Here is a 25,984-nt window from a genome sequence, read left to right as displayed (position 1 = left end):
CTTTCTTTCTTTCTTTCTTTCTTTCTTTCTTTCTTTCTTTCTTTCTTCCTTTCTTCCTTCCTTCCTTCCTTCCTTCCTTCCTTCCTTCCTTCCTCTCTCTCTCTTTCTTTCTTCCTTCCTTCCTTTCTTCCTTTCTGTTTTTATTTATTTTGTTTTTTTAATATATATTTTTTCTTTTATTTCTGTTTTTTTTTTCTTTTTCATCTTTGTGCCTCCTTGTTCTTACCTAGTCTCATCTGACTCATCCTGCTTCTTGCTGTGATATATTACTGTGAACAATATATTATATATTATTATGAAACACGATTATGAAGAATAAATGCCAAAGTACTCTCACTACCTGAGGCATTCTCTCTCTAATGTAATCAGAGGGATTGACAAAGCACAGGAAAGTGATGTGTATTTTGGACAAATGTGGGCCACTCTCTGAAAAATATCACATTCAAACAAATGCTCTCAAAATAGGTAATTAGTAAGAAGTTCTAGCTCATCCTACAAAACCACACTCAATAAAACCTCAACTACTTCAGAGGGCTGCAATCTACCAAACACAGAAGTAATGAAAATCCAGCACTTTTCAAGATGAATCAATTACTTGGTGGAAAGCAATAATCAGATCAGGAATATATATTTAGGTGTTAATAGTTGATATATCAATATGTAGTATCATTCTTAATAAAGCAAATCCCCAAGTATCTGTATCAGACAATATTTTTAATATACTTATACAGAAACATTTCATAATTCCAATATTTTACAAATTCATGCTGGGCTGCTTCTAATACATACCAGTTCATGACTGGCAGTTCTTGAAGTGTCCAATTGTTTAAAAGACTAAATGAAAAGCCAGCAAGTCAACAACGGTTTCACACACTGAAAAGGTTTTATTTTGCCTTGATCATTCTTACTGGTGTACATAAAGTCACACTTTTATCACATGTCCTATATATTCTGTAAATTATATGATGATAATTATATAAATTAAATTATAGATATACTGTATTTACCATAGTTACTTTCTTTTAAATCTTTCATTTTCTGTAAGTCCTAAAAATAACTTTTAAAAAACTTCCTAATGTAAATGATCTCTACCAGAAGCAATAATTGTGATTTCCTAGCTTTTATCAGATAAACCAGGTACTAGAATTTCAGTATAATATTCCTACTTCATGTGTGCTGGCTCGACCACAAATTCCATTGTCTCTGATGGTCAGAGAATTAGAATCCATTACAATCTCTTAGTTTCAGATTTTGAAGGGGCCTTCGAGTTCAGCTGGTCTAAACACTGTATTTTTCGATGAGGAATGCCCAAGTAAGTTATGACTTGCCAAAATAAAACAGTCCATTAGTTGCAGAATGAATATGAATGATCAACCTTCCTTAGTTAGCTGGAATAATAACACATTGCTGCCCATCCTTAAAGTGTTGTAGAGAAGCCAGAATTCTAGAGCAAACTGATCTGCACTCAAGTCCCAGCTCCACCTCTTGCTTGCTAGTCTCGGATTCCTCTTCTCGGAAATGGGTATAATCAACTTTTTATCTCCCAGAGCTGCTGAGAAGGTTACATGGGTTAATGAGAGTAATGTACTAAAGCCCTGACATAGAATAAGCTCTCAGCGTCTTTTTAGTTTGTTCACTTTTATTTATTATTATTGCTACTACCATTATTACTACCTCTGTTGCCACTGCAACTATGACCACCACTACCATTTGTTCATGTTTTCTTACAGTGAAGAAGACACAAAACAAGGTGGCGGCACCACCACTACTGTTACTATTACTACTTCCATATGTTCATAATGTTCTCCTACAATGAAGAAGATACCAAAACAGTACCCTCAGTGCTACCTCAGAGCAGCAGCGGTACTGAGTTTGCCAGAAACGACCACATAAAAATACATACACCATTTATGATAAGGGATGTTATGATTTCTTAACTAGTTTATTCACAACTTACAAAAAGCTCACGGAAAGAAAACAGACATCAAATCACATTTTAAAATTCTCTCAATGAGTAAATTTTAGTTGTCTGAATGAATGTATAGGTCTAGGAGCTCTATGATAATACCTCCTACAAGTCAAGGTCTTATTTTAAATGGCCCTAAAACAAGGTTGTTTTTTGTTATTCAGGAATAGCGAGTTGTCTGGATGGGATTAATTAGGATAAGGGAGCTGTCAACCTGACACCAGAATCCTGCTCTAGGGAGAGACTTTTACTGAAAGATTTCAATATACTCAAAAACAATTGAGTGCTATGACATTTGACACAGAAATGTTAATGGTAGGCACATCTTGGAAAAGATAGATACAAAAAAAAAGGTATATAATGAAAACAAATTGCTTTTGTCCTGCACAGTTTAATGAGTATGCAAACACTTTCATTTTTAAAAGAATTATCTTACCACTTCTTCTCAGTAAGAAAAGTCCTAGGACTACAAAGTTTCATTTCAGTTGCTTCTGTGCAAACTAATCTCAACAAGATCCCTACAAGTGGGGTCTGATTACCCAATGGCTTGCCGCTCCAGCAATCTCTGGACTGGAATGGTTAGTTTCCCCAGAAAACGCTTGATGATGGGACGGCTCTTGGCAAATTTGTCTTTAATTTCAATTTCTAAGACATCAGTAAGAAGTGCAAAAAAGGAGTATTTCTGAAAACGAAAACAGATAACATGTTGATTCAGAAGACAAATATGAAATATCACTTCATTATTACAGAAAATGGTATCTCTTAAATCCTAATGACTTAGAGTCCACATTGCTAGAAATATCTGCAGCCACTGTCCATCCTCAATTCATTTAGAATCATTAGCATTCACAGTGATTACAAGGCATCAGTTAAGAATCTGCAGGACAAAAGAAGCTCATTCAATCATTCAGCCCTTCCTGGTTCAACACTTTAAGGAGATGCTATCAAATATTAAATTGTACACAATACAATTTTAGTACTTACTACATTTATTGTATCTCAGTTCTTTGAAATTTAATACCCTGTTACAGGATGGTTTGGAATTATCACTGTGTTTGGTTAAGAGCAATTTTCATTCCTCATCCTATGGGATTCTGAAGTTGACAGCACAGGTTAAAATACTCTTTCACTTAGTGGCTAAAGTAGGAACATCTATAGAATACTGTGGTTTCTCTGATAAATATGAGAATGAAACAATGTTTAAATGGAAAGTACTTAATTTAAAAGGCACACGGGACAGAAAAATAAAAATATGAAGTTAACATAAGCTTTGTTGTTTTGCTTAGGAATGCCATTGGAGAGAATCAGATTGGCTATTAATAAGACTACAAAATAAATATAAAAAGCTTTATTCATTTACAAAGGCTTTCACATATATTACCTTCATGTTATCTTTACAAATAATATTTTCAAGGACGAGATCTCAGGATAAGGAAGTGATGGGGCCAGAATCTAACCTGAACCATTTTGCCCCTTCCCTGACATTATCCACTCAACCAGAGTGATGCTAACGGTGTCAGCCACTCTTAGGCTTAGGCTCCGCTAAGTTCATTTAGTCATAACAATTAAAGTTCTGCCAAGGGCCATGGAGTCTAGTAATCTGCTGAATGGAAAAAGCACTTGCTGGGAACAAGAGAGCTGAGTTTAAGCACTACCTGTGTCTCTGAGCAGCTAGTTACATAAACCCTTCAAGCTTCAGTTTCTTAATCATCAAAATGGAGAGATGATGATCTCATCCCTTATGCCTCCTTATTAGGCATACACTGAAAACATGGTTAAGAACTTTGTAAATATAAAATGTTAGTAAAAGAAAGTTGTTGCTACTATCATTCCTATATCCATTATGTTCCTTCTAGAGCTCATAGTGAGATGCATGTTATGTTTTCTTGGCTTCTAAATGTGTTAAATTAAGTGGTATGCCTCTAAGAGTTATTTACTATTTGGAGATCATAAGTAGCTTTTTAAACCAGGCGTAAGAATATATGCAATATTTAATCCATTTAAATAACCATAAGAACTTCTCAGGAGAAATATCTTGCTGTACTGGCAAGTCTCAAATAGCCATACTTTTTTTCCAATTGGTTTTAGATCCCCTGAATTATCTCCCGCCCCAGTGAAATATTTCTACAAAACTGTTAGAACATATTGTTGTCATTAAACATTTAGGGAATGATCTGATTCATTGTATAACTCCTACGCCAATGAACATTTACCCAGAAACACTCTAACACTAGTATGTGAAACATGTCTTGGATCTCTGAGAAATGGTGGGAGAGCTCATACTTTGTTCACTAGATGAGAAACAATGTCTCTGTTCGGTCCACTTGACTTTAATGATGCAGTGCACTAAGATGACAGGTAGCATAATGTAGCTGTGAGGAACTCTTAAGGTATCTATCATCAACACATCAACAATCCGGCTTCGCTCAGGATGACGAGTCCTTGAATGGCTTATCTAATTAACCAAAATCTAGAAATCAGAAAAACATTTGCCAAAGCCCATAGGGAGAGAAATTCCCTTAATCTGTACTGAATATATACTAGAACAAAACATTGGGAGGGCTTTTAAAGTTTTTTATTTTAATTCCAGTTAGTTAACATACAGTGTTGTATTAGTTTCAGGTACAAAACATAAAAAATTTTAAATAACAACAGGATTGGTGTTACTGACTTTTCCTTCTGCCTCAGGCTCTAATATGGCTCAGCAAGGCATGGTTACTGACCTTGTCCTTATTTAAAATTTTAATATTTGTTCATCATGAATTTTTTTGCATTGATTTTGATTTTTCTAAAAAAATTTTCATTAAAATATTAATTTTGATAATTGAGTCTTTTGGCCCCCTTAAGTCATGCATCTGAGGTAAGGACTTCACTTGCTTTGCCCTACACCTGGCCTTGGCTACAAGGGACTATCTCATTCTTGTCAGACCCTCTTTCTAACATAAGCCTGAGACCCCTCAGCCATCCTGCCATGCTCATAAACAGCTCAATGATACACAGAACAGAGATAGGCTTGGCCAACTTCCTGTCAAGTAGAAGACCCCTGAGGATCATCTTACCTCTCGGTGCCAAATTGGATTAGTGGTGTTACTGATGATAGTAGACCTTCTCTCCTGCCCATGGTGGGCACAGGTGGGGAAACTGCTCTTCTTCCCTGGCTGAATGGACATCTTAAGATAAGGGTCAGGATTGAAGAACATCCCTTTCTTTAGCCCAACTGCTCTAAGATCTTGAAAGAGAGGAGGGAGGGAGGGGAAGAGAGAGGAGTGGGTAAATAACAGCAAAACAATCACAAAGTTATTCACAGTATGATCACTTAGATAAGTGAGGACAAGTGACTTATGACTAATTCCAGTGGGGGGGGGTGGGGGGGGGTCTCCTGACACGTTGCAAAAACGAAGCCAAACATTTACCATCACCTTACGCACCTAAACTGACTTTGCCTGGGAATCATCTTGATTCTAACATGTGCATCTTCACATGGTCTGGCAAACAGCATTTCAAATAGTATCTTGAGAAAAATTCTTAGGCAACGGTTTATTTTTTATTTTTTTTAAAGATTTTATTTATTTATTTGACAGAGACAGCAAGAGAGGGAGCACAAGCAGGGGGAATGGGAGAGGGAGAAGGTTTCCCGCCGAGCAGGGAGCCCGATGTGGGGCTTGATCCCAGGACCCTGGAATCATGACCTGAGCTGAAGGCAGACACTTAAAGACTGAGCCACCCAGGCTCCCCAACAGTTTATTTTTTAAAAAAGAATTCTAATATGTTCTTTCATGAGAGAAAAATTAAATCTTTTACATACATATATGAAATTACAGACCTATGTTAATTGGGGATAAAACTCAAGAGCACATATTCAGTTGTACCTCATTTAAAATGTCATATATACTCCACAAATGTAATGAATGTTAGGGGGAAAAGGAGACCAGAAATATTTCTAAAATTTGAATGCCACCTGCTGTATTAAGTAATTATGAGGTTACTGTTTAGGAACTTACATATTTGATGACTGTGTCAGAACTCATCTTAGATTCACCAGTTGTTATTTCACAATAGGTGAGCTGCTAAAATTTCTGGCTAAAGTCTGGTAAGTGAAGAGACTGATACTTTTAAAAGGAGTCAGGCTAAGGGATACAAACATGTCAGTCAATAAACCCAGATCCGCTGGGTCCTCAACACCTTTCTGAGAATAGTAGTGTGAATAAGATTGGCCTGAGAGCTAAGTGATCTTCAAAGCTTCTGAGATCATAGACTATTTCTAAGTAACTTGATGCAATTATGATCAGTCTAGGGAGGTGCTGACTCCTGGTCCAGGGAGAAATTCTGCAGATGCCTCTGAAGCTTCAGAGACCTTTGGATTACCCAAATCAGTAATTTATGGTGACTTTAAATTATAGGAGGTCACCTGAGTCACTCCACTCAGGCCCATTCTTTTTTTTTAGTGTAGGCTCCACGCTGGGCCCAACATGGGGCCTGAATGCACGACCCCGAGATCAAGACCTGAGCTGAGATCAAGAGTCAGACGCCCCACCGACTGAGCCACCGAGGTGCCCCTGAAGCCCATTCTTGAAACATGGTCTTTCTTAGTAGGACAGAATTGGCCTGGGGTTGCCCCTAGAACCATATTCTCTAGGGACTGCTGCATGGAGGAGGCTCCCCCATAGGCAACAAGAACTTGTGGCCTAGCGTGTTGGCCGATGACAACTGACAGGAAGCAGAGGAGGCAGTTTTAATTATGTCGGCAAAGGTTGAAAAATTCAACCAAGAAGCCTTTATGTTAAGGACATTGCATGAAATACAGTAAGATATTTGCTCTGAAAACCATTGGCAGAAGGGAAAGATGAGTGAGGAACCAGACAGGCTCTTCAGGGAAACCGCTGTAAGGTCATTAGCCTTACAGCCCCCACTCCCAGCACTTCACAAGCTACGGAGTCATTATTAATACAGCATCTGCCTCTGACTATCAATTTAATAATGCTACATGTTTTCACTTGGCTTTAGTTAGCATAAAATAGCTTCAAGAGAAAAACTATTTGCATATTCATTTTCTTACCTTTCTTGATGATGTCGCCTTAGACTCAAAGACAGAATAATATTCTTTAGATATTAAATTTACTCCTAAAGAAGGGATTTCTTTGCAGTAAATGAGGAGCAACATGTACAGAAATGGCTGCCACAAAGCCTGACAGAGGTAAATTATTCATGCAAAGCATTCCTTTGAACAAAAAGCCTCCCATTGGAAGGTTAAGCCACCATGATGAAGGATGTCACTATTAAATAACCCTCATGCCAAATTTTGCCACAAGGAACATTGTACAAATAAATCTTCATTAATAAATGTAAGAAATTACCAATTATTTGTGGTCTGATTATTCAGGTCCCTTATCCATCTCATTCCTGCTCTTGCTTCTCCCTTTTGTCTTTTATACATTTTATTGCTCATAAGTGTCCACATAACCTCATAGACCAAAAAAGAACTCAAAGTCACAAAGGTATGACACGTTAAATATCCTTGCTTAAAGTCTTATTTGGAGAAGAGGATGAAGATATTCATCAAAACACAGTTTTTGTTTTAGATGTAGAATTCAATTATTTGTGTCCCTACTTACCATAGATAATCAAGAGGAGAACATTTGCAGGTAGCCATTCTACAGAACTTAAAAGCTCTTGGATAAAAATCACCATTCACTGTCAACATGCTACAACTGGATTAATTTTTCAGAATTACCATTATAGAATTGCTCTCATCTTCTATAATTTTTAGCCACTTCTGTACATCATCTGCAAATATCTGACAATACATTGGGAAATAAAAGAGTTATAAAGTAGCCAGCCACCATGTGTATTGAAGTGGGATGTTAGAGGAAATTATATTTAAAGAAGCAGCATTTGGTGGTGCCCCAAAGCTTATTTCCTACTTTTTAGGAAAGTCCTGGGATTTTCAGCTTCTAGATGGTCATGCTCCTATGGGGAGTTAATTAGCATCTCCTCGGGTCAATATAGATCATATTTAGAATGATACTGATCACTTGAAAGCCTAGGGCAATGCTTCTAAACTAAGAAAACCATAGGATGGTCAAACTCTAAATTTTCTGAGCCATGGAGGTTGGCTAATTGTTCCCTACCTATAAAGGATTTCTGTACCTGCCGCTCAGGACTGTGAAGGTCTAAAGCGTAGCCAGATAAATGTTTTCAGGGGACACACAGATAATGCGGAGCAGGGGACTAGTAACACCGGCCGTGGTACTTCTAAGTGCCCTTCTAAAAACCTAGTTACATTTTAAACCCTGAGGGGTCCAACTAAAACACAGGTATTGGCTAAATTTGAAGCATAAGCCACCAGTTTATGACTTCTGAGATTTCGCCAGAGAATCAAAGCAAAAAAGGCTTTCATAATAAGCAACCTCACACGGGGGAGAAGGAACATGCTAGAACAGAAATGGACACTCCAAAGGCAAAGGCCAGCAATGAACTAATGTGCCTCATAGGTGGTGATCATGCATCATGGAAATGTCTGTTTTCAAGATCGGCTTTCTCTCACTCTTGAGAATGTCAATTTTCATTCACACTTTTTGCAGCCAAGAAAAGTGAATCTAATTTAAATTTCAGAAGCACTGTACCCATGGAAAAATGAAAACAAAACATCTTACAGTGACAGACATCTGTTAGACTGCATTTTGTATGTATCGTAGCAGTTTTCTATTTTAAAAGTCCATTTCAAATACCGATTTTCTTAGTGCAAACCTTGACTTTATAAGTGCCAATTAATTTTTTTAAATCAGTAGCTTTCAAATTTTATTTTTTTATTATGTTATGTTAACCACCATACACTACATCGTTAGTTTTTGATGTAGAGTTCCATGATTCATTGTTTGCGTATAGCACCCAGTGCTCCATGCAGAACGTGCCCTCCTTAATACCCATCACCAGGCTAACCCATCCTCCCACCCCCCTCCCCTCTAGAGCCCTCAGTTTGTTTTCCAGAGTCCATCGTCTCTCATGGTTTGTCTCCCCCTCCGATTTCCCCCCTTCATCCTTCCCCTTCTGCTATCTTTTTCTTTTTAACATATAATGTATTATTTGTTTCAGAGGTACAGATCTGTGATCCAACAGTCTTGCACAAATCACAGCGCATGAAGTCTAGTTTACTCTGAAGTCCAGTACACCCATGCATAGGTGTGTGTACTTTTTGTGTGAAAGTTTTCAGTTTGTATAAACTGATGTTCTATGAAAAAATATTTCCCTTTAGTGTAAAATTCTGATTTTTTTCCTATTCTTTTTTTTTTAACTGTTGGTTTCAACTAAATTAAACTTACAAAACACAAATGAGTTCCAACTCAAAATCTGAAAAGCAGTGTTTTTTTCATGAACATATAAGCAATTAGAGTATTTCACTAACCAAAAAATAAACAAAAAATTGTCTTATCAGCTTCCCAATTTTTATGTGTATTTCTCCACAGAAATAGGAGCATCCCTTGGCTTATTTTTCTTAGTCTCCAACTTTTTCCTTTCTCCAGATGAGCTAAGCACACCTTGTTTTCAAGAAACAAGGTGTTTCAAGGTTTTCAAGAAAAAGTTCTACAGTGGGGTGAGCACACATTACATTACAGTGTTCTTTTAAAGTAACTATACATAGTTGCAGTCTTTTTATCATTAGGAAACCTGGTGGAAGAAATAATCCCCAAGTTTATATTAATAATCTAATGGAAAGAAATATACTCGAATTTCCAGAAATATTACCAAAAAATATAAATAACTACTTCATATATAATACATGAGAATCTGTAGACAAAAATGACCATTCATGCCTTTGAAATTATATATTTTCAAACTGGACATCATGTTTAAAGACATCCTTACCTGACAATGTAAAGCTAACTAGTTTCCGAGAATGCTGATTTCCAGAAGCACCTCCTTCCATGCCTTCTGCCCCCATCTGCAGAGGAAAAGCACGTATTGGAAGTTTCACAGGAGTATGATGGTACTCAACTTTCTCAAGAAGCCACATATATTTGCAAATATAATGATTTTTGTGTCAAACATGCATTGTAGTGTATGCTTTTTCATATGCTATAAATCTTGGAATCGAGACATAAACTTATATTCTCAGAGATGAGAGAGTCATACCTCAATTTAATCTTTACCCCAAATGAAACCAATACAAACTTCTAAATTCCCTGGGATATGAATCAACATACTTCATGGCCTTTTATTTCTTTGACAAGAATATAGTTGAGATGTAGTAAATGCACTTATATTGCTATTACTGTATTAAAATAATCCTTTAAGTTAAAAACCAAACACCAAATTCCTTTAGATTTATTAGGAAAACAGAATAAACTAAACAGGTGATTTATATCAAGCTCATCCACATACATGCAGAATTGTCCTCTCTTGCCAAATATTTGAGTGACCATGTGGATGTTCCATTGCCCTTGTAGACTCCTATTTTATTTTGCTGCAGGTACATGGCACGTGGTATGATAAGTAGCAATGACAGAGTTTGCAATGCTGTTGTACTGGTTACTGTATTGTAAAAGTTTTCCTAAAAACTTTCAAGTAAATTATATCTCACTTGAAACCAGTCATTTATGGACCACATAGCAGATCTAGGGTTTCTCTCAATTTATGTACAGTTAGTGCTCAATCTGTAATATACTAGAAAAAAAAGAGTTTCCTGTTTCTCTAAAAAAGTCCACAATACTAGAAGAGACAGAAGTGAAGGCAGAATGTATTTTGAATAGTTAGGAAATAGAAACCACATTTTAATTCTAAATTTTAGATCAAACCCTTGCATCTAATCTTTTCAGCACTCCCTTACTCCTTTAAAAATCACACACCACCAAATGGAAACTGGTGCAACCACTGCGGAAAACAGTATGTAGGCTCCTCAAAAAATTAAAAACAGAATTACCATATATGATCCAGTAATTATACTACTGGGTATTTACCCAGGGAAAACAAAAACACTAATTTGAAAATATACATGCACCCCTATGTTTATTGCAGCATTTACAATAGCCAAGATATGGAAGCAGCCCAAGTGTCCACTGATAGATGAATGGATAAAGGAGATGTGGTGCATATACACAATAGAATATTACTCAACCATAAAAAGAATGAAATCTTGCCATTTGCAACAACAGAGATAAAGCTAGAGAATATAATGCTAAGTGAAATAAGTTAGAGAAAGATAAACATCGCATGATTTTATTCATATATGGAATTTAAGAAACAAAACAAATGAACAAACAACAAAAACAAAAAGATAAACAAAAAACCAGACTCTTAAATACAGAGAACAAACTGGTAGTTACCAGAGGAAACTTCCTTCCCTACAGAGTAGCTCCATTACTTCTTCCAGGGCTGTTCTTCACATATGGTCATGGAATAATTAACTAAATTAATATAATTAATTAAACTAAATTAATTAAACTAAAGGGCTTTGTAAATGTCAATGTTGTCAACCGGTCACACTAACTAGACGCATGTCTTATAACGAGGTGGCCATCGTGCTATGATAGAAACACAGCATCATGAGGTGTCCATGTGGCACAGCCTTCCAATTTTGGATAGAGACCCAATCGTCTCAGCTGGGTCAGAAATCTATTGACCACCAATTTCATTGGTCATCCTTTGAACCAAAATATTCTGTTCTGATGGCCAGAGCTGTATCTGGGAAGCTTTTAAGGTTCTCTAAAACCTGAAACTAATAATAACACTGCTAATTATACTTCAATTTTAAAAAAATCATATGCAGCCATCAAAAGGAATGAGATCTTGCCATTTGCAACGACGTGGATGGACCTGGAGGGTGTTATGCTGAGTGAAATAAGTCAATCAGAGAAAGACATGTATCACATGACCTCACTGATATGAGGAATTCTTAATTTCAGGAAACAAACTGAGTGTTACTGGAGTGGTTGGGGGTGGGAGGGATGGGATGGCTGGGTGATAGACATTGGGGAGAGGATGTGCTACGGTGAGCGCTGTGAATTGTGCAAGACTATTGAATCACAGATCTGTACTTCTGAAACAAATAACGCAACATATTTTAAGAAAAAAGGAAAAGAAGAAGATAACAGGAGAGGAAGAAAAGGGGAGTATGTCAGAGGGGGAGACGAACCATGAGAGATGATGGACTCTGAAAAACTGAGGGTTCTAGAGGGTAGGGGGGTGGGGGGATGGGTTAGCCTGGTGATGGGTATTGAGGAGGGCACGTTCTGCATGGAGCACTGGGTGTTATGCACAAACAATGAATCATGGAACACTGCATCCAAAACTAATGATGTAATGTATGGTGATTAACATAACAATAAAAAAAATTTAAAAAAAAAATCATATACTGCTAAGAGATAAAACTCTCACTAATCCAAGCAAAGTTGAGCAATTTTAAAATAAATTCCATTCAAATTTTGAAATATAAATTTCTGCTTCCTTCTCTACTTCCTGTACCTTAATCAAAACTATTTTGTATGGCACTTAACTGATTCCTGATGTTTTCAAATGTCATCTGCAATATACTTGGGTACCAACCATGTACCCTCATTTTATTTCATCCATAAAACTACTACTTGATAATTCTGGGTTGGCTCTCAACAAGTATGCATGGTTTATTATATTGTGTTGTTCCCCTCTGACTCATCATCCCCAGCTTACCTGGAACAGAGACAGCAGCAAACTGACCAGATAATTGATGGCTGTCCCTGTGTCATCCTGCTTTCACTGCACACACCCCGGGGCTATAGAGTGATGAACAGAGTGAGGTAGTACAGGATGCTACTGAGACAGACACTTAGCAACCTGCCCCTCCAAGTCCTGGGTACAGCCAGACATCTGATAAACTGTAGCCCCCCCTCAAATGGACCACACTGCCCAGTGAGATGTGTTCCCTCCAAAATCATGATGTCTCTTCTTGCTAGGCCACAGTGATGCTAAGTGAGTTAAATGAGATGGAAAAGGTTCACGGTCTGTCTTCACTTAAACTTATTTAAAATGTTATAAGCTACTATAGAAACACAAGAAAATGCCTTCGAACCCTCATTTTAAAAATATAAACTACTGTCTTACAAAAGGCTAATGTGAAACAATTCTCCCCGAATTCACAGATTGTGTCCTTTACTACAACTATGTCAAATGCTCATCTGAAATAATACTCAAAGAATTCAATTTTATCACTCATGACAATAAAGTCAGGAAAGACCAAACACTGTCGCTAGATATAGGGACATCAGTGATAAGGAACACATCTGCTCTCAATGTTTAGAGAGAGGTTTTTAAATAAACTCACTCCATAGATTCATTCCAGGAAAACCCAGAAGCAACACTGACAATCAAGTGTTGGAATAATACGTGGTAGTGAGTGATGCTAGCCTTTTTATGTCCCCAAAGCCAGAGGATTTCCTGTTCCAAGTGCCTGAGACACAAATCACTGTGTACTCTGGTGAATGACAATGACGTCAAAGTGCAAATGATAGAAAAGACACAACTTTTTTTAATCCCTGATTCATTGCAAAAGGACATATGAGAGAGAGACCATAAGATGAGGATGGCAGCTCATTTCCTTCCCTACAGAGTAGCTCCATTACTTCTTCCAGGGCTGTTCTTCACATATGGTCATGGAATAATTAAACTAAAGGGCTTTGTAAATGTCAATGTTGTCAACCGGTCACACTAACTAGACGCATGTCTTATAACGAGGTGGCCATCGTGCTATGATAGAAACACAGCATCATGAGGTGTCCATGTGGCACAGCCTTCCAATTTTGGATAGAGACCCAATCGTCTCAGCTGGGTCAGAAATCTATTGACCACCAATTTCATTGGTCATCCTTTGAACCAAAATATTCTGTTCTGATGGCCAGAGCTGTATCTGGGAAGCTTTTAAGGTTCTCTAAAACCTGTCTGAAGCAAATTAATTATCTCCAAACTATCCACAGGCTTTGACAGAGTAATCTCAATGCAAAATCAATGGAATGAGATCAATGTTCACCAAGCTGTAAAGTCCTGCTGTCTTCGATGCTATCTTATCACTGAAATTGCTCAAGTCTAAGAAAATCTGAATCCAGAAAATCATGTTTGGAAGCTACTGTCTAATTTCATACAAAGTTATTTTTTCAAAGGTTTTATTATTTAAAAAAAAACCTCACTTCTCCAGGGTTTTTCTTTTTAGACTATTAATTAAAGCATATTCCAGTGCTTAGTTTGTGTCGTGGCAGATTTTGTACTCAAAAATTGTTATTCTCCTTCAAAATCTTGTGTAGTAAATGTCGATTATTTTTTTAACTTCTAAATGATGTTTACTACATAGGAACTCAAATGTAATTCAAATATGAGAAGAACATTTAGATACTGAAGATGTTACACATACTATTCCTACTACCTGAAATGCTTTTCCCTCCCCCTCTTCACCTAAGTAACTCCTACTCATCCTTCAGATTGTCCTGCAAACACACCTTCTTCAAGGAAGCCTTCTAAGACCTACTTGATCAGGTTAAATCCTAGTAGTATATGCTGTCATAGTCCCATTTTACTCCACCTCATAGTAATTATCACTCAAATAATTTAATTCATGTCTCTTGTCCCCACCAGATGTGAGAGCAAGGACCAGGTTTTGGCTTTTGTCATCCTTGGTGGTGGATGCAATGCCAGGTACTTAGCAGGTACCCAATGAATATTTGTTTGAATGAATAAATGAAAAGGAAAGACTTTATGAATACCACATTGGTGGGTCTGGACAATTTCAAAATGCCACCTGCAGAGATTACTTTCTGAATTTCAGGGAGTCAACATGGCCAGTTGCCTATTTCTAAAAATGCATGCATCTATAAATGCATACATACACACAACACACACACACACACACACACACAGTTATAAAGATTCTATATTGTGGGAGTCGATATTTTTCTTCTATAATTTCATGGCCTGATTTTTATTAATGGCTTATAGTAACTGCAATGCTTTACATATCTTAGACTCTAAGAATCTCCAAACCATCTGAACCCAACCACTCATGTAAATGGAGTACATATTGCAAAGCTGTTAGATTCTAAAGTTAGTCAATGGAGTGAAAAATCACAAAATTGTGAAAAGTAATCCTTTGGAAAGTACCATGTTGAAAATAGACATACTTTCCTTCAAAAGTCCAACACAACCAGTTTCCCCCCAAACTAAATTAGGTATCTCTTTCTTCACTTGAAGACCTGGCCACATTGAGCGGCCATGTTATACCAAAAATGTGTGGTATCTTTAGGCACTAGAGCCCAACTCAGCATGAAGGGATCTGGTGCTCAGACCTCCTGAGGGAACAGCACACATGTGATTCCCATCTCATACTCTTTGGGGTGAAAGCTTGTTAAGTTGACTGGCAGGTAGAGTCACACATGATTTAAATTGTTATTTTTCCCTTTTACTCACTGAGCTCATGTAAATTAGACTCACGTAAGATGCAATGCCACCATCTCCTCCCAACCAGTCACCTAGATTAAATTTAAACTAAGTTTAAGACTAAGTTTAAGACTAAGTTTGATGAGGTACTCACTAATTTGCTTCCTGAATGGATTCTCTGAAGAGGTGCCTATTTACAGAGTTGTTATAAATCAAATCAGATTTGTCCACTGATTTGTGTTATGGATCCAGGTAAGCCAGCCTATAAGTTATTTCCTTTCCTAAAACAGGTGCCCGTGCTGTTATGTGTTTCCTTCTTCAATGTTCCCCATCACCCCGCCAGAGCTGCACAGGCCAAAATAGAAACCAGGGCCCTGGGGACCTCCCGAGGAAGCCGACAATGAGGGGCACTCACCATCACAGCCGGGTTCTTCACGGTGATGCAAGGGGTCGTGGCACGAAGGGCTCCACTAACGCCGTGGTAGTACTTAAAACAGATTTTTATCTCCGCTGCACATCAATTGGAGAAAAACAAGAATTGAAACACTGAGACAAGTCATTTAGGAATTGGCTGAAGAAATCCGCCACATCACCTCTCAGAAAATCCTACTCAGGACTCTTTGAATGACCCCTCTTTTCCAATCAGAGAAACAAAGGATACCAACTCCTGTCTGATTTTATATGGTCCTCTGACATTTTCTAAGAACATCTTGAATACATGAGAAAAATAATGCACAAAAACAACACACCAAAATATGTATAGTGTAGGGCAAGAATTGAACTGGCCACCTTTTGTCGAGGTAGTCCATCACATGCTAGACCCCGTGCTTGTCTCTGCTCATGTTGTTATTTAATCCTCACCTCAACCTTGGGAGGCAGAGATCCCTGTCCCCATGTTACAGAAGAAGTGCTGAGGCTTTCAGAAGGTCGAGCAAACAGGAAATGACAGAGCCAGGACTTAAACCCAATCCGTCCAATTCCGAAGCCTTCACTCCTAACCTCTACAACATAGACAGACTGCTGTTGTCAATGGAAATAAGCAAAAAAAGCAGTCTAACAAAGTAAAAAAGAATACTGTAGTAGACTCTGCCAGGATAGGGAATTTGTATTTTAATTTTCCAAGTGGCTTCAGTAGAGCCACTGGGCAGGGATCAAATTTAGGAACCTCTGGCATATAGATATATAGATATGGTTAGAGAGATAGAAGATAGATATAGATAGATAGATAGATAGATAGATAGATAGATAGATAGATGATAGATAGATTGTGGAAATATATCTCTCTCCCCACAGGTAGGGGTGTGTGTGTGTGTGTGTATGCATGTGTGTGCATGTATATATAATCTGAGCTTGATAAAAAAGCAACTCAAATGCCAATTACTGATTTTGGAAAGTAATAACAATTTCAAAGACCATGAAGCCAAAATGTGTCAAAGATAGAACCCACAGCCACCAGAATTTCTCTGTATACAGAATATCTGAGTCACTGCAGTGTCACTGCAAGATGCCCTTTTCCCAAGCTGTGTGTAACACAGGCAATGATGCTGATGGGCAGGCTGCAGGGAAAGTCCCAGCCTACAGGAGTGGAGCTCCTCTCTCAACTGAGCCACCTGGTTATTAAAGTGGGGCCACTAGATGTACTTCCCAGGAAGTTAATAGTCTACTGACGCTCCTGACTGCACCAAATGGCCTCCTACAAAGTATTTGGTTTGACTATTTTAAGAGAAAGATATAATGATTGAAGAAAAATCCTCTTTTAGAAATTTATATAGGATTAAAAATACTATATACAGGAATACAATATCATATTATATTTTCCTATCAATGACAAAATACTAAAGCTCAAAAAATTAACTCTATGATGGGGTAAAATATTGAGTGTTTCCATTATGTATGATAATCACAGTGCAGTGATTCACAGTATATTTAGCATCATCAAGCAAATGATTTTTACCATGTACCCATCACAATACATGCCAGAGAGTGCAAGGGAATCAAAGAAAGGGTTCTGGTCTAGCAGGTGTTTTATAGTGTAGCTGTTAGGATGACAATTACAGGCAGGACAAAATACAAAAGACAAGCACTAAAAAGAAAGAGCAATGAGGTAGCAGAGTGTAGAGACCATGGAGAAGATTAGTGAGGACACAGTGGAGTCAGAAAGGCCTCATGGAACAAATTGGCCTGGACTCAAACTTACAGATGAGAAAAATGGAGCCAAGAGAGTGAGGAGTGGCAAAAGGAAAGCATGAGCGAACATGATGGGTTTGAGGAACAGCAAGATGACCTACACAGGAATTCTAGCTTTACGTCACTTGTCTGGAAACACCTCTGCAAATGACTTTCCCAAACGTGAACACAAGCTTTTGGTTATTACTGAAACAATAACAGCTGTACAGATCAGAGCGAACCTTCCTCTCCCACTTGCTTTCTTCCAAGACCAATAGCATGTATTCTATAGGAACAAAGCTAAACACCATGCACAAAGCCTGCCAAAGCAGAACAAGCTCAGTGACATGCCTGAGCATTGAATTCTGCAGGCATGAGCTCATGAGTATCACACTCGAAATGCTAGCAACCAGCAGCAGTCTGTGACTCTGCCTGCAGCAGCACCACATAGATCAAATCAATGCTAAGTGAGTGAGCGGCTCATTTTTCCATAAAGAGAAGTGCATTTTTATAAGACATCTTCCCCTAACTCCCTCTCAAGTTAGGATGCTATCTCCCCTTTTGTAAGGTTTAAAGAGTCGCCTAGGTAACAGATTATGAGACCAAAAAAAAAAAAAGTTGATTTTTGTTCGTAGGATATTGATAGCCTGGCCAGCTTTGCTTGTGAACCCATTCTGGGTATTATTTATTCCTTGCTATAACAAAAATCTCTAGTTATTTGCACCTGGATTGACACGAGCCCACTCCTTCAGCAGAATACCAGTTCTGCTCCTTAAAACGACAGCAATGTTCCATGCTGAGTGGGAGCATTCCTCTTCAAATATTAGTTAATGCTTTATGATGTCACTCAAGATTTTAAAAAATGGTGTAACTAATCAACATCCCCTCTGAGTGAGAGAGAGGAGAGAGAGAGCAGCATTCTGATCGATGTGCTTGAACATCTTAGTTGTGGGAAGAGGTAACCTAGAAGAATACACAAGAGGGATAGAAAAGGGGAGTTGGCCTTCACGCTTCTACTCTAGCTACCATTTGTAACCACTAACCGCAAGAGGAAAACAAAGAGCTACTTCTGAGAAACAGATACACACATAGGTAAAGGTGAACATGTGAATGATGATGGGACACCAGATAAGGGAGGAGCCCACCCCCCCGCCCCCCGTGGGGCCAGCCAGCCCTGTGTACCAGCAGGGGAGATACGGGACTGAGGAGCAATGAATGACCCCATCTCCCTGAGAACGGTTTCTCCACAGCCCAGTGTGGCAGCCAACATCTCCTCCTATTGGCCTCAAATTACGGAAATAGGTATATGTGTGCCAGTGTGTGCGTGCACGTATTCCTTCAGACTATAAAAAGCAAGAGTATTTTCTCCCAAAAAAATCCACTTATTGAAAGCATGTTGCCTCAGAGGGCAGCAGGTCAGAAGGCTGAGGCCTCCCGCATTAACCTAGGAGGACCTATCATTGGTTGGGCCCACTCTAGCCTCAGAAGGAAGGAAGAAAGTACCACCCAGATGGCATCTTCCTCTCTCAGAGGTCCCTCCTGAACGGCTGAAGCCAGTCATGAATTATGGAAACATACTTTGGTGCCTTTCAGGAATCTTCAGGATACTTTCATTTATAGAGTTCCTCCAAAAGAGATTTGGCAGCCCCTATTTAAATGCTGACAAGACACAGAAGCCCCTTTATTTGTAAATGTTTAACTTGCTAATTTCCAACACCACCAATGAAGACATCCCCCAGAGCACCAGCGCACCAGCTCCATCACCTCACAGATGGGAGGAGGATCCTGGTGAGATGTCTCCTGGGGCTTGTTTTATGGGGAGGGGAGGTCAGGGAGGTAGAAGGGACGTTGCACAGTGTTTAGGAACGTAACCATGCTCCTAAGTGAAGGGGTTTCTGTAACTGCGTGATTCTGACATTGCATTTTTAAAACAATCATTCTGTTTCTGGGTTTGTATCTGAATAAGATATTTCCAGATAGATCAAGTGAAACTGTAAAAGTGGTTGTCTTCAGGGAGGGGACACTGATGACCGGGGCATGAAGTTGAGGAGATACTCAACTTTCACCTTTTGTATCTTTTAAACATTATATATACTCTTTGCATACACTACCTATTCAAACATTACTTTTTAAAAGCAATCCCAACTCAGCTACATTAACTCTTGGCATCAGTATAAAACTCCATTTCAAGCCCTCTCTGAAAAAAGATTCTACAGGCCACACCCTGTAAGAAATGGTTTTGTTTCAAAGACTGGGATCTCGTCCATCACCTTAAATAGCTACAGGATTCACTTAGGCAGTCGTTAATAGTTTGTTCCTATTTAGAAAGTCTACATTTTTCCCAAGTTTCTAGAAGTCGAATATTTTGAACCATAAAGAGAATGGAATGGAAATGCCCTTCCCTCAAACATTTTTATTTAAAAAGAATAATCTTTAGGGACACCTGGGTGGTTCAGTCGGTTAAGTGTCTGCCTTCAGCTCAGGTCATGACCCCAGGGTCCTGGGACGGGAGCCCTGCATTGGCTCCCTGCTCAGTGGGGAGCCTGCTTCTCCCTCTCTCTCTATTGTTCCCCCCACTTGCGCTCTCTCACTCTAGTTCTCTCTCAAATAAATAAATAAATAAATAAAATCTTTTTTTAAAAAAAGAATAATCTTGGGCGCCTGGGTGGCTCAGATGGTTAAGCATCTGCCTTCGGCTCAGGACATGATCCCAGGGTCCTGGGATCGAGTCCCGCATCAGGCTCCCTGCTCCTTGGGAGCCTGCTTCTCCCTCTGCCTCTCTCTCTCTCTCTGTCTCTCATGAATAAATAAATAAAAAAAATTAAAAAAAAGAATAATCTTTTAAAAAGCTAACTGCAATTTATTCTAAAAAAATTATTTTAACCATTGCCCTATGTGCTTTTACTGTACTTTTCATATTATGATTCCTATTCACAGGGTCTTTTATTCAGAGGCCACAAACTGGAAAAAGCAAACACATTCTAATCCTCATGCCCACATTTCCAGTGACAGGTGAACTTATCATTTATGTTACTGCAAGTTGTCTTCTCTTTAACAAGGGTCAAAAGAGCCTGAATGGCCTCACCCTCCTCTGCTAAAGCTCAGATATACAATCATGAAAATCAAAGACAGACAATATCAGTGTGGATGTAGCAGAAACCTAATAGGATTAGAGGGTGAACAGTGAACAGGATCCCAAGCCTAAAGTATGAGAGTAGAAAATAAAAAGCACCAAATCTCCATCCAAGGGACAAAAAAAGTCATTCTGATGTTGGCGGGAAGGGACCTGGAAATGGACACATTTAAAGTAAAGGCTCTGACAGTACAAATAAGAGGCCCAGGCCACCTGCCTCCCCCACCGCCCCCCCAAAGAAGCCATCCATAAAGGTTCTCTTTTGGCAAGGCACTGCATCCTGGAAAGCACATTAATTAATCTGAGTGCCAATCACAGACAAGGCTCTTATGGACACAAGCCACTTACATCTCTGATGCTCAGTTTCCTCATTATATCACTTATACCAAAATCAATATTCTGATATTATCCTCAATGATCACAAAGCAGTTTAGCACACAGCAATGAAGTTTACTGTTTCCAAGCTCATTCACTGATCCAGGATTTAGTGAGCTCCTAGAAGAGCATGTGACACAAAGTTGGCACTTAATAAATACCTCGTGATGGTTGGGGAGAGATAGATGGACAGATGAATAGAAGGAATGAAGGAACGACAAAAGCAGGTCTGAATGAATGAATAAATGAATGACCATAGTCTACGAAAGACTATAGACTAACAGAGACATCCGAGCATGACAAGACAACTTGGAAACCTCTTACATTTCCAAACTCAAGATTCAGCCTGCAAAGATGACCCATTCAGTTTCTGCAAGCATAAGCTCATCTGAGGACTCTTTGACAGTCTTATGACAAGTAGGTGCAGAAGAAGTTGATACTCCTGTCCACTGCCTAAGAAGGTCATCTGCCCAAAATTAAACCCGTCTTTGTCCTTCAAACTCATTTAGGTAGGCGCTGTAATAATGTAAGTCTGGGAGGCCTGCCTCCTCTGGGGCTTTATCTGGACAAACTAAAGCCACCTTTACGTTCAGAAATAGCTTAGACAGCACTCAAATCGAGGTTTGCCCATGAACTTAGGTCAATGTTCAGAGAATTTTGTTTTGCCTGAACTTCTGATGAGCTAATAAATTTTCTTTCTGAAGATGAAAGCAGAAGTTTTTAAAAGTCTTAAGTTTTCAAGATCAGAGGCTGAAAATATAGAAGCTGTCTAACCCCCCACCCAATTTTTTAGAAGTTCCATGCCATCAGCTCCAGAGGTTCAAGCAAAACTTCATTATGCTGGGAAGTCCCCTTAGGTTGGCTGTAGCCAGATATGGGGTAAAAAAATGATGTCTAAAAGATACAGGCTACGCTACAAAGCAGTCATATAAATACTACCTGAGGTTTTCACATTGAAAGGATAGGGATGTGTGTTGAAGGAGCCCTCATTTTGATTAATGAAGGTAGACTTTATTCTAAAGCCAAATCTTTCTGTAATTCTCATTCACTGTCTTGGATTTCAATGTGCACAACTTTTCTCAGTCCTTAAATAAAACATGACTGCATATTTCTAATTTTACAGTCATGATACACAATATCTGCAATTTTGTGTGTGCAGAATTAAGGTGGAATTTAGAGGAGAAAATAAAGCAACAACAACAACAACAAAACCCTACTCTTTTCTTCATTCCCAATTCTTAGCTTCAATGTCAAGCTTATTTCTATTAAATACTAGAACAAGGTATAAAGAAAAACATTCATCCAGACAGAGATATTAGCATACCCTGATCAGCCAGGACATTAAGAATCTCTAAAGCTTTTGGGAGGAGAAATAAAATCAACCATGGCAAATGGGATACTCTGCAAATAGCGTTTTTCACACATAATGTTCCAAATTATAGCAGTATGTGATACTGACTTCTTCCCAGGTTGTTCACCTGAGCCCCACAACATGAATCGGCACACTCTATCCAGAAGGAACCATTCCTAGCAATCTGGCGTTTTGTAGAGAACAAAAAGGTTGTTTTACATTTTCCCCTGAAGTTCAGTTGGCAGAATTTCTCAGCTACATCAGCCTCTTAAACCCTGGGATCCTTTCAAAGGAGGAATCACATTAAATGAAAGTAACCCATTCCATTTTCTCCCACATTCTTTTATCACTTATTTTTCTCATTAGTGGATGGCAATGCCAGCTGGGCCAAATGTTGGAAAGTAAAGTAGTAATGAGCAAGAAAAACAAATTACCCATAATCTTCCCTCCTAGGAAACAACCCATGTTCACATTTCGGCAAATCTCCTTCCAGACTTTTTCCTATGTGTCATGATATTAGTTAGAATTATGTTATATGTATCTGCTTTTCCCCCCCTCATGTATTGATATATCACGAGCATTTTCCCTTAAAAACTAAAATCCCTTTAAGGTTTCAAGAGAAACTCTAGCCAGATAGTGAATTATGAAAAAAAGACAGTCTTTTGGAGAGAGAAGCATGATTAGAGAAAGTTATGAAATGCTGCCCTACCAGTATGGATATGGAAGAAATTATCTGATGTCTTTAATGGCAATTCAAAGTAACAGATGTTAGTCTTTGAAAATAACTTTTTATATTACAGAAATTTATATACTTCAATAAAAATATGCTTATAGCAGGTTCCCATTTAATCAAACCTGACTTTATATTTTAAGGTTTAATATGTACCATCCTTCAGTACTAACATCCACGTACACACTCTTCTATATTAAATCTCTTGAACATAGAAAACTTAATTCTTATACAAACAACTCAGAAAAATTTAAATATCCCATTTTTTTCTATATTAATGAAGAATTCTCCAAATGTAAAAGTTAATTTGAGCCACCCAATAAATCACGTATTCATTCACACTTCCATCTATTCCACAAAAATGTATATACTATGTTCTCAATAGTATTAGTGGCAAATATAAGTACTCCCCTTCACCCTAAATAAAAAGGAACGAGATATTTCTGTGAACCATGTACTATGTATAAGCATTTATATTTACAAAGAAATACTACATCAGGTCAACTGGGTAATGGCTGAGTTATCTGCAGCCAATTTCTGATTCTTAAAATTAACCTCCAGGGCAGTGTGCCCAGACTCTCTCACCTAATTGTAAAGAACAGGACACAGATGCAATAGTTACTGCTGCTGGGAAAAATAATAGCAAAGTATTCTATAGGCCAATAAAATTCTTAAATTAACTGAAATCTTGAATTATTCTTTCTGCTCCCTGAAATTAATATAATAAATATTAACTACAAATGTAGATACAAGGGTATATAAAATGTGTAAAGTATTAAAATAACCATACATGCTTTATATACTATGCATTCACAAGGTATATATAATGTGCATATGTATATACATTCGCATATATATATTTACATATGCTTTTTTTCAAAATATGTGAACATTCTCTAACGAGCATTTTCTAAAACAATATATTTCCCAATTTGAAGACACATGGCATAAATATGTAAATCAGAGCCAAAAACTTTTATAATAAATTCAGAAAAGACTCCCTAGGATTCCATATATTTATGGAATTTTCAGTTAGTTACAAACTTCTATTTCTCGCTTAGTACTTACGTTCCATGAAATAGGGCCCAGGCTCAATTCTCCATACAATTTGACCTTTTTGGGTTCCAGTCACACCCCTGTTTTTAGAATCCCAGAAGTTGGCTGGAGAATTCTCATCTGGAAAAACCAAACAAACACTTTTCAGCTTAATTACAACCCACAAGTCCTTCCTTAGCTCAAAGACTGATGCAAATTCTAAAATAAAGAAAAGAAAAGATAAAGGGGGAAATATTAATGAACACTATTATGAATGACCAGCTCCCGGCAGATTATTACCCTGCATTTCTGCACTTGCATTGATATGGGAGAACTGGGGAGGGGGTTGAAGGAAGTTGGCATGTCTGGGCTTGGCCCGGTTAATCAACGTCACCAAAAGACAAAACTGGAAAGAACAAAGGATACAACTGTTGCAGCATCAATGGTGAGCTGATAGATAAGAAATAAAATCCTATATAAATAAATAAAATCCTATATAAATAAAATCCTACATAAATAAATAAAATATATGTAAATAAAATCCTATATAAATAAAATCCTATATAAAATCCTATTAAAAAAGAAAGCAAGAGCAAAGCTGGGAGAACATAATAGAACTCCAAGTGGAATTTAAAAAAAAAAAGGGACCTTAAGCTATGAAAATGAGTGAAGACATAGTACAGGTTTGCCATGAACAGTGCTCAGGAGACACCAACCAAGTCATCATGTCTGCTAGGATAATTCTTTACAAAAAGCCAAAGGCGTAAATCTCGAACAATACAAAAAAAGAAGAGAGTGTTTAGGCATTTGTATGGATAGAAAGGACAGCCACCTGAAAGCAGCATTTCCAAGCTTTCTGACTTCCTGGCACACAGAAAATGATAACATTGTAGGGCACATTGGGATAAATGAAAGAGACGCTTATAACTTAAAATGGCAGGCAGGGATGCTCTGGTGGCATCAGGCTCTACCCCACCACCCCAAAGGCTGAAGGTCATATTCTATCATTTGCCTGCACCACACTAGTTTGAAGCTCTGTCCTAGGGCCTAGAATAGGAAATACAACTAAAAAGAAGGCCATTCAGAGTTTCACAGGTACATGAAAATGTGTACAGTGAGACTGGCTCTTAAAGTCAGGTGTTCTTCATTTGTCTCCCCAAATCCCTTTCACAGGAGGAAAGACGAAGGACACGCTTTAACTGAGAGCTGGGATTAACTAGATGTGAAGTAAGAGCAACACTGAAAAAAGGAAAGATGCAGAAAAGGTCCCAAGCTCAAGGGAATCGTCCTGAGAAGAAAAACCTCCTCCACCCTCTTTGTTTTTCCATGCTTCTGGAGCATGAAAGAAATAGAAAGTGGGCCAGAGTGAGGGGTCAGATAATCCAGCCCTGTCTTGTCTGTGGTTATTCTGGGAACCCACTATTTTCTTTTTTTTTTAAGATTTTTATTTATTCATTTGAGACAGAGAAAGAGAGAGAGAGAACATAGCAGGAGGAGAGGCAGCGGAAGAGGGAGAAGCAGGCTTCCCGCTGAGCAGGGAGCCCAACACAGGGCTCGATCCCAGGACCTGGAGATCATGACCTGAGCCAAAGGCAGACGCTTAACCATCTGAACCACTCAGGTGCCACCCCCCCCCTCATTTTCATCATATGGATAAGCCAAAGAACTCTGGGAGGAATGGTCTTCCCTGCCATTTGCATTCAGCACATTTGTAAGTCAAAGATTCTTTTTGTGAAAGACCAAGAAGGAGCCACTGTTCTTTAGAAGAATGGAAAAGCATAACCCCCTCATGCCATCACCTCCTCTCCTAAACAAATGACCAAGGCCAACCACTCC

At 38.3% G+C, this 25,984-nt stretch overlaps 1 protein-coding gene across 9 annotated transcripts in view; it reads right to left on the bottom strand.

Moving 5' to 3' along the window:
• HECW2 (HECT, C2 and WW domain containing E3 ubiquitin protein ligase 2) overlaps nucleotides 1–25,984 on the bottom strand; it is a 349,247-nt gene that overhangs the window by 122,655 nt on the left and 200,608 nt on the right. For 7 of the 9 annotated variants that reach the window (XM_073880902.1, XM_073880916.1, XM_025894329.2 and 4 more), the window contains 5 exons: nucleotides 24,182–24,289; nucleotides 15,774–15,868; nucleotides 9,830–9,905; nucleotides 5,026–5,195; nucleotides 2,506–2,648 (listed from right to left, as the gene is read on the bottom strand). In XM_073880902.1, the coding sequence (XP_073737003.1) occupies nucleotides 2,506–2,648; nucleotides 5,026–5,195; nucleotides 9,830–9,905; nucleotides 15,774–15,868; nucleotides 24,182–24,289 (592 nt within the window). Of the gene's footprint in view, nucleotides 1–2,505; nucleotides 2,649–5,025; nucleotides 5,196–9,829; nucleotides 9,906–15,773; nucleotides 15,869–24,181; nucleotides 24,310–25,984 lie in introns of all 9 variants that reach the window. The other 2 variants (XM_073880926.1, XM_073880935.1) reach the window with 2 other exon arrangements.

This window comes from Callorhinus ursinus, unplaced genomic scaffold (genome assembly GCF_003265705.2).
Source record: "Callorhinus ursinus isolate GAN/ISIS: 27379988/994484 unplaced genomic scaffold, GSC_fseal_2.0 scaffold2, whole genome shotgun sequence".
Lineage (NCBI taxonomy): Eukaryota > Metazoa > Chordata > Mammalia > Carnivora > Otariidae > Callorhinus > Callorhinus ursinus.
Note: the sequence above shows the minus strand (reverse complement) of the source record. Positions and strands in the feature narration are given on the sequence as shown.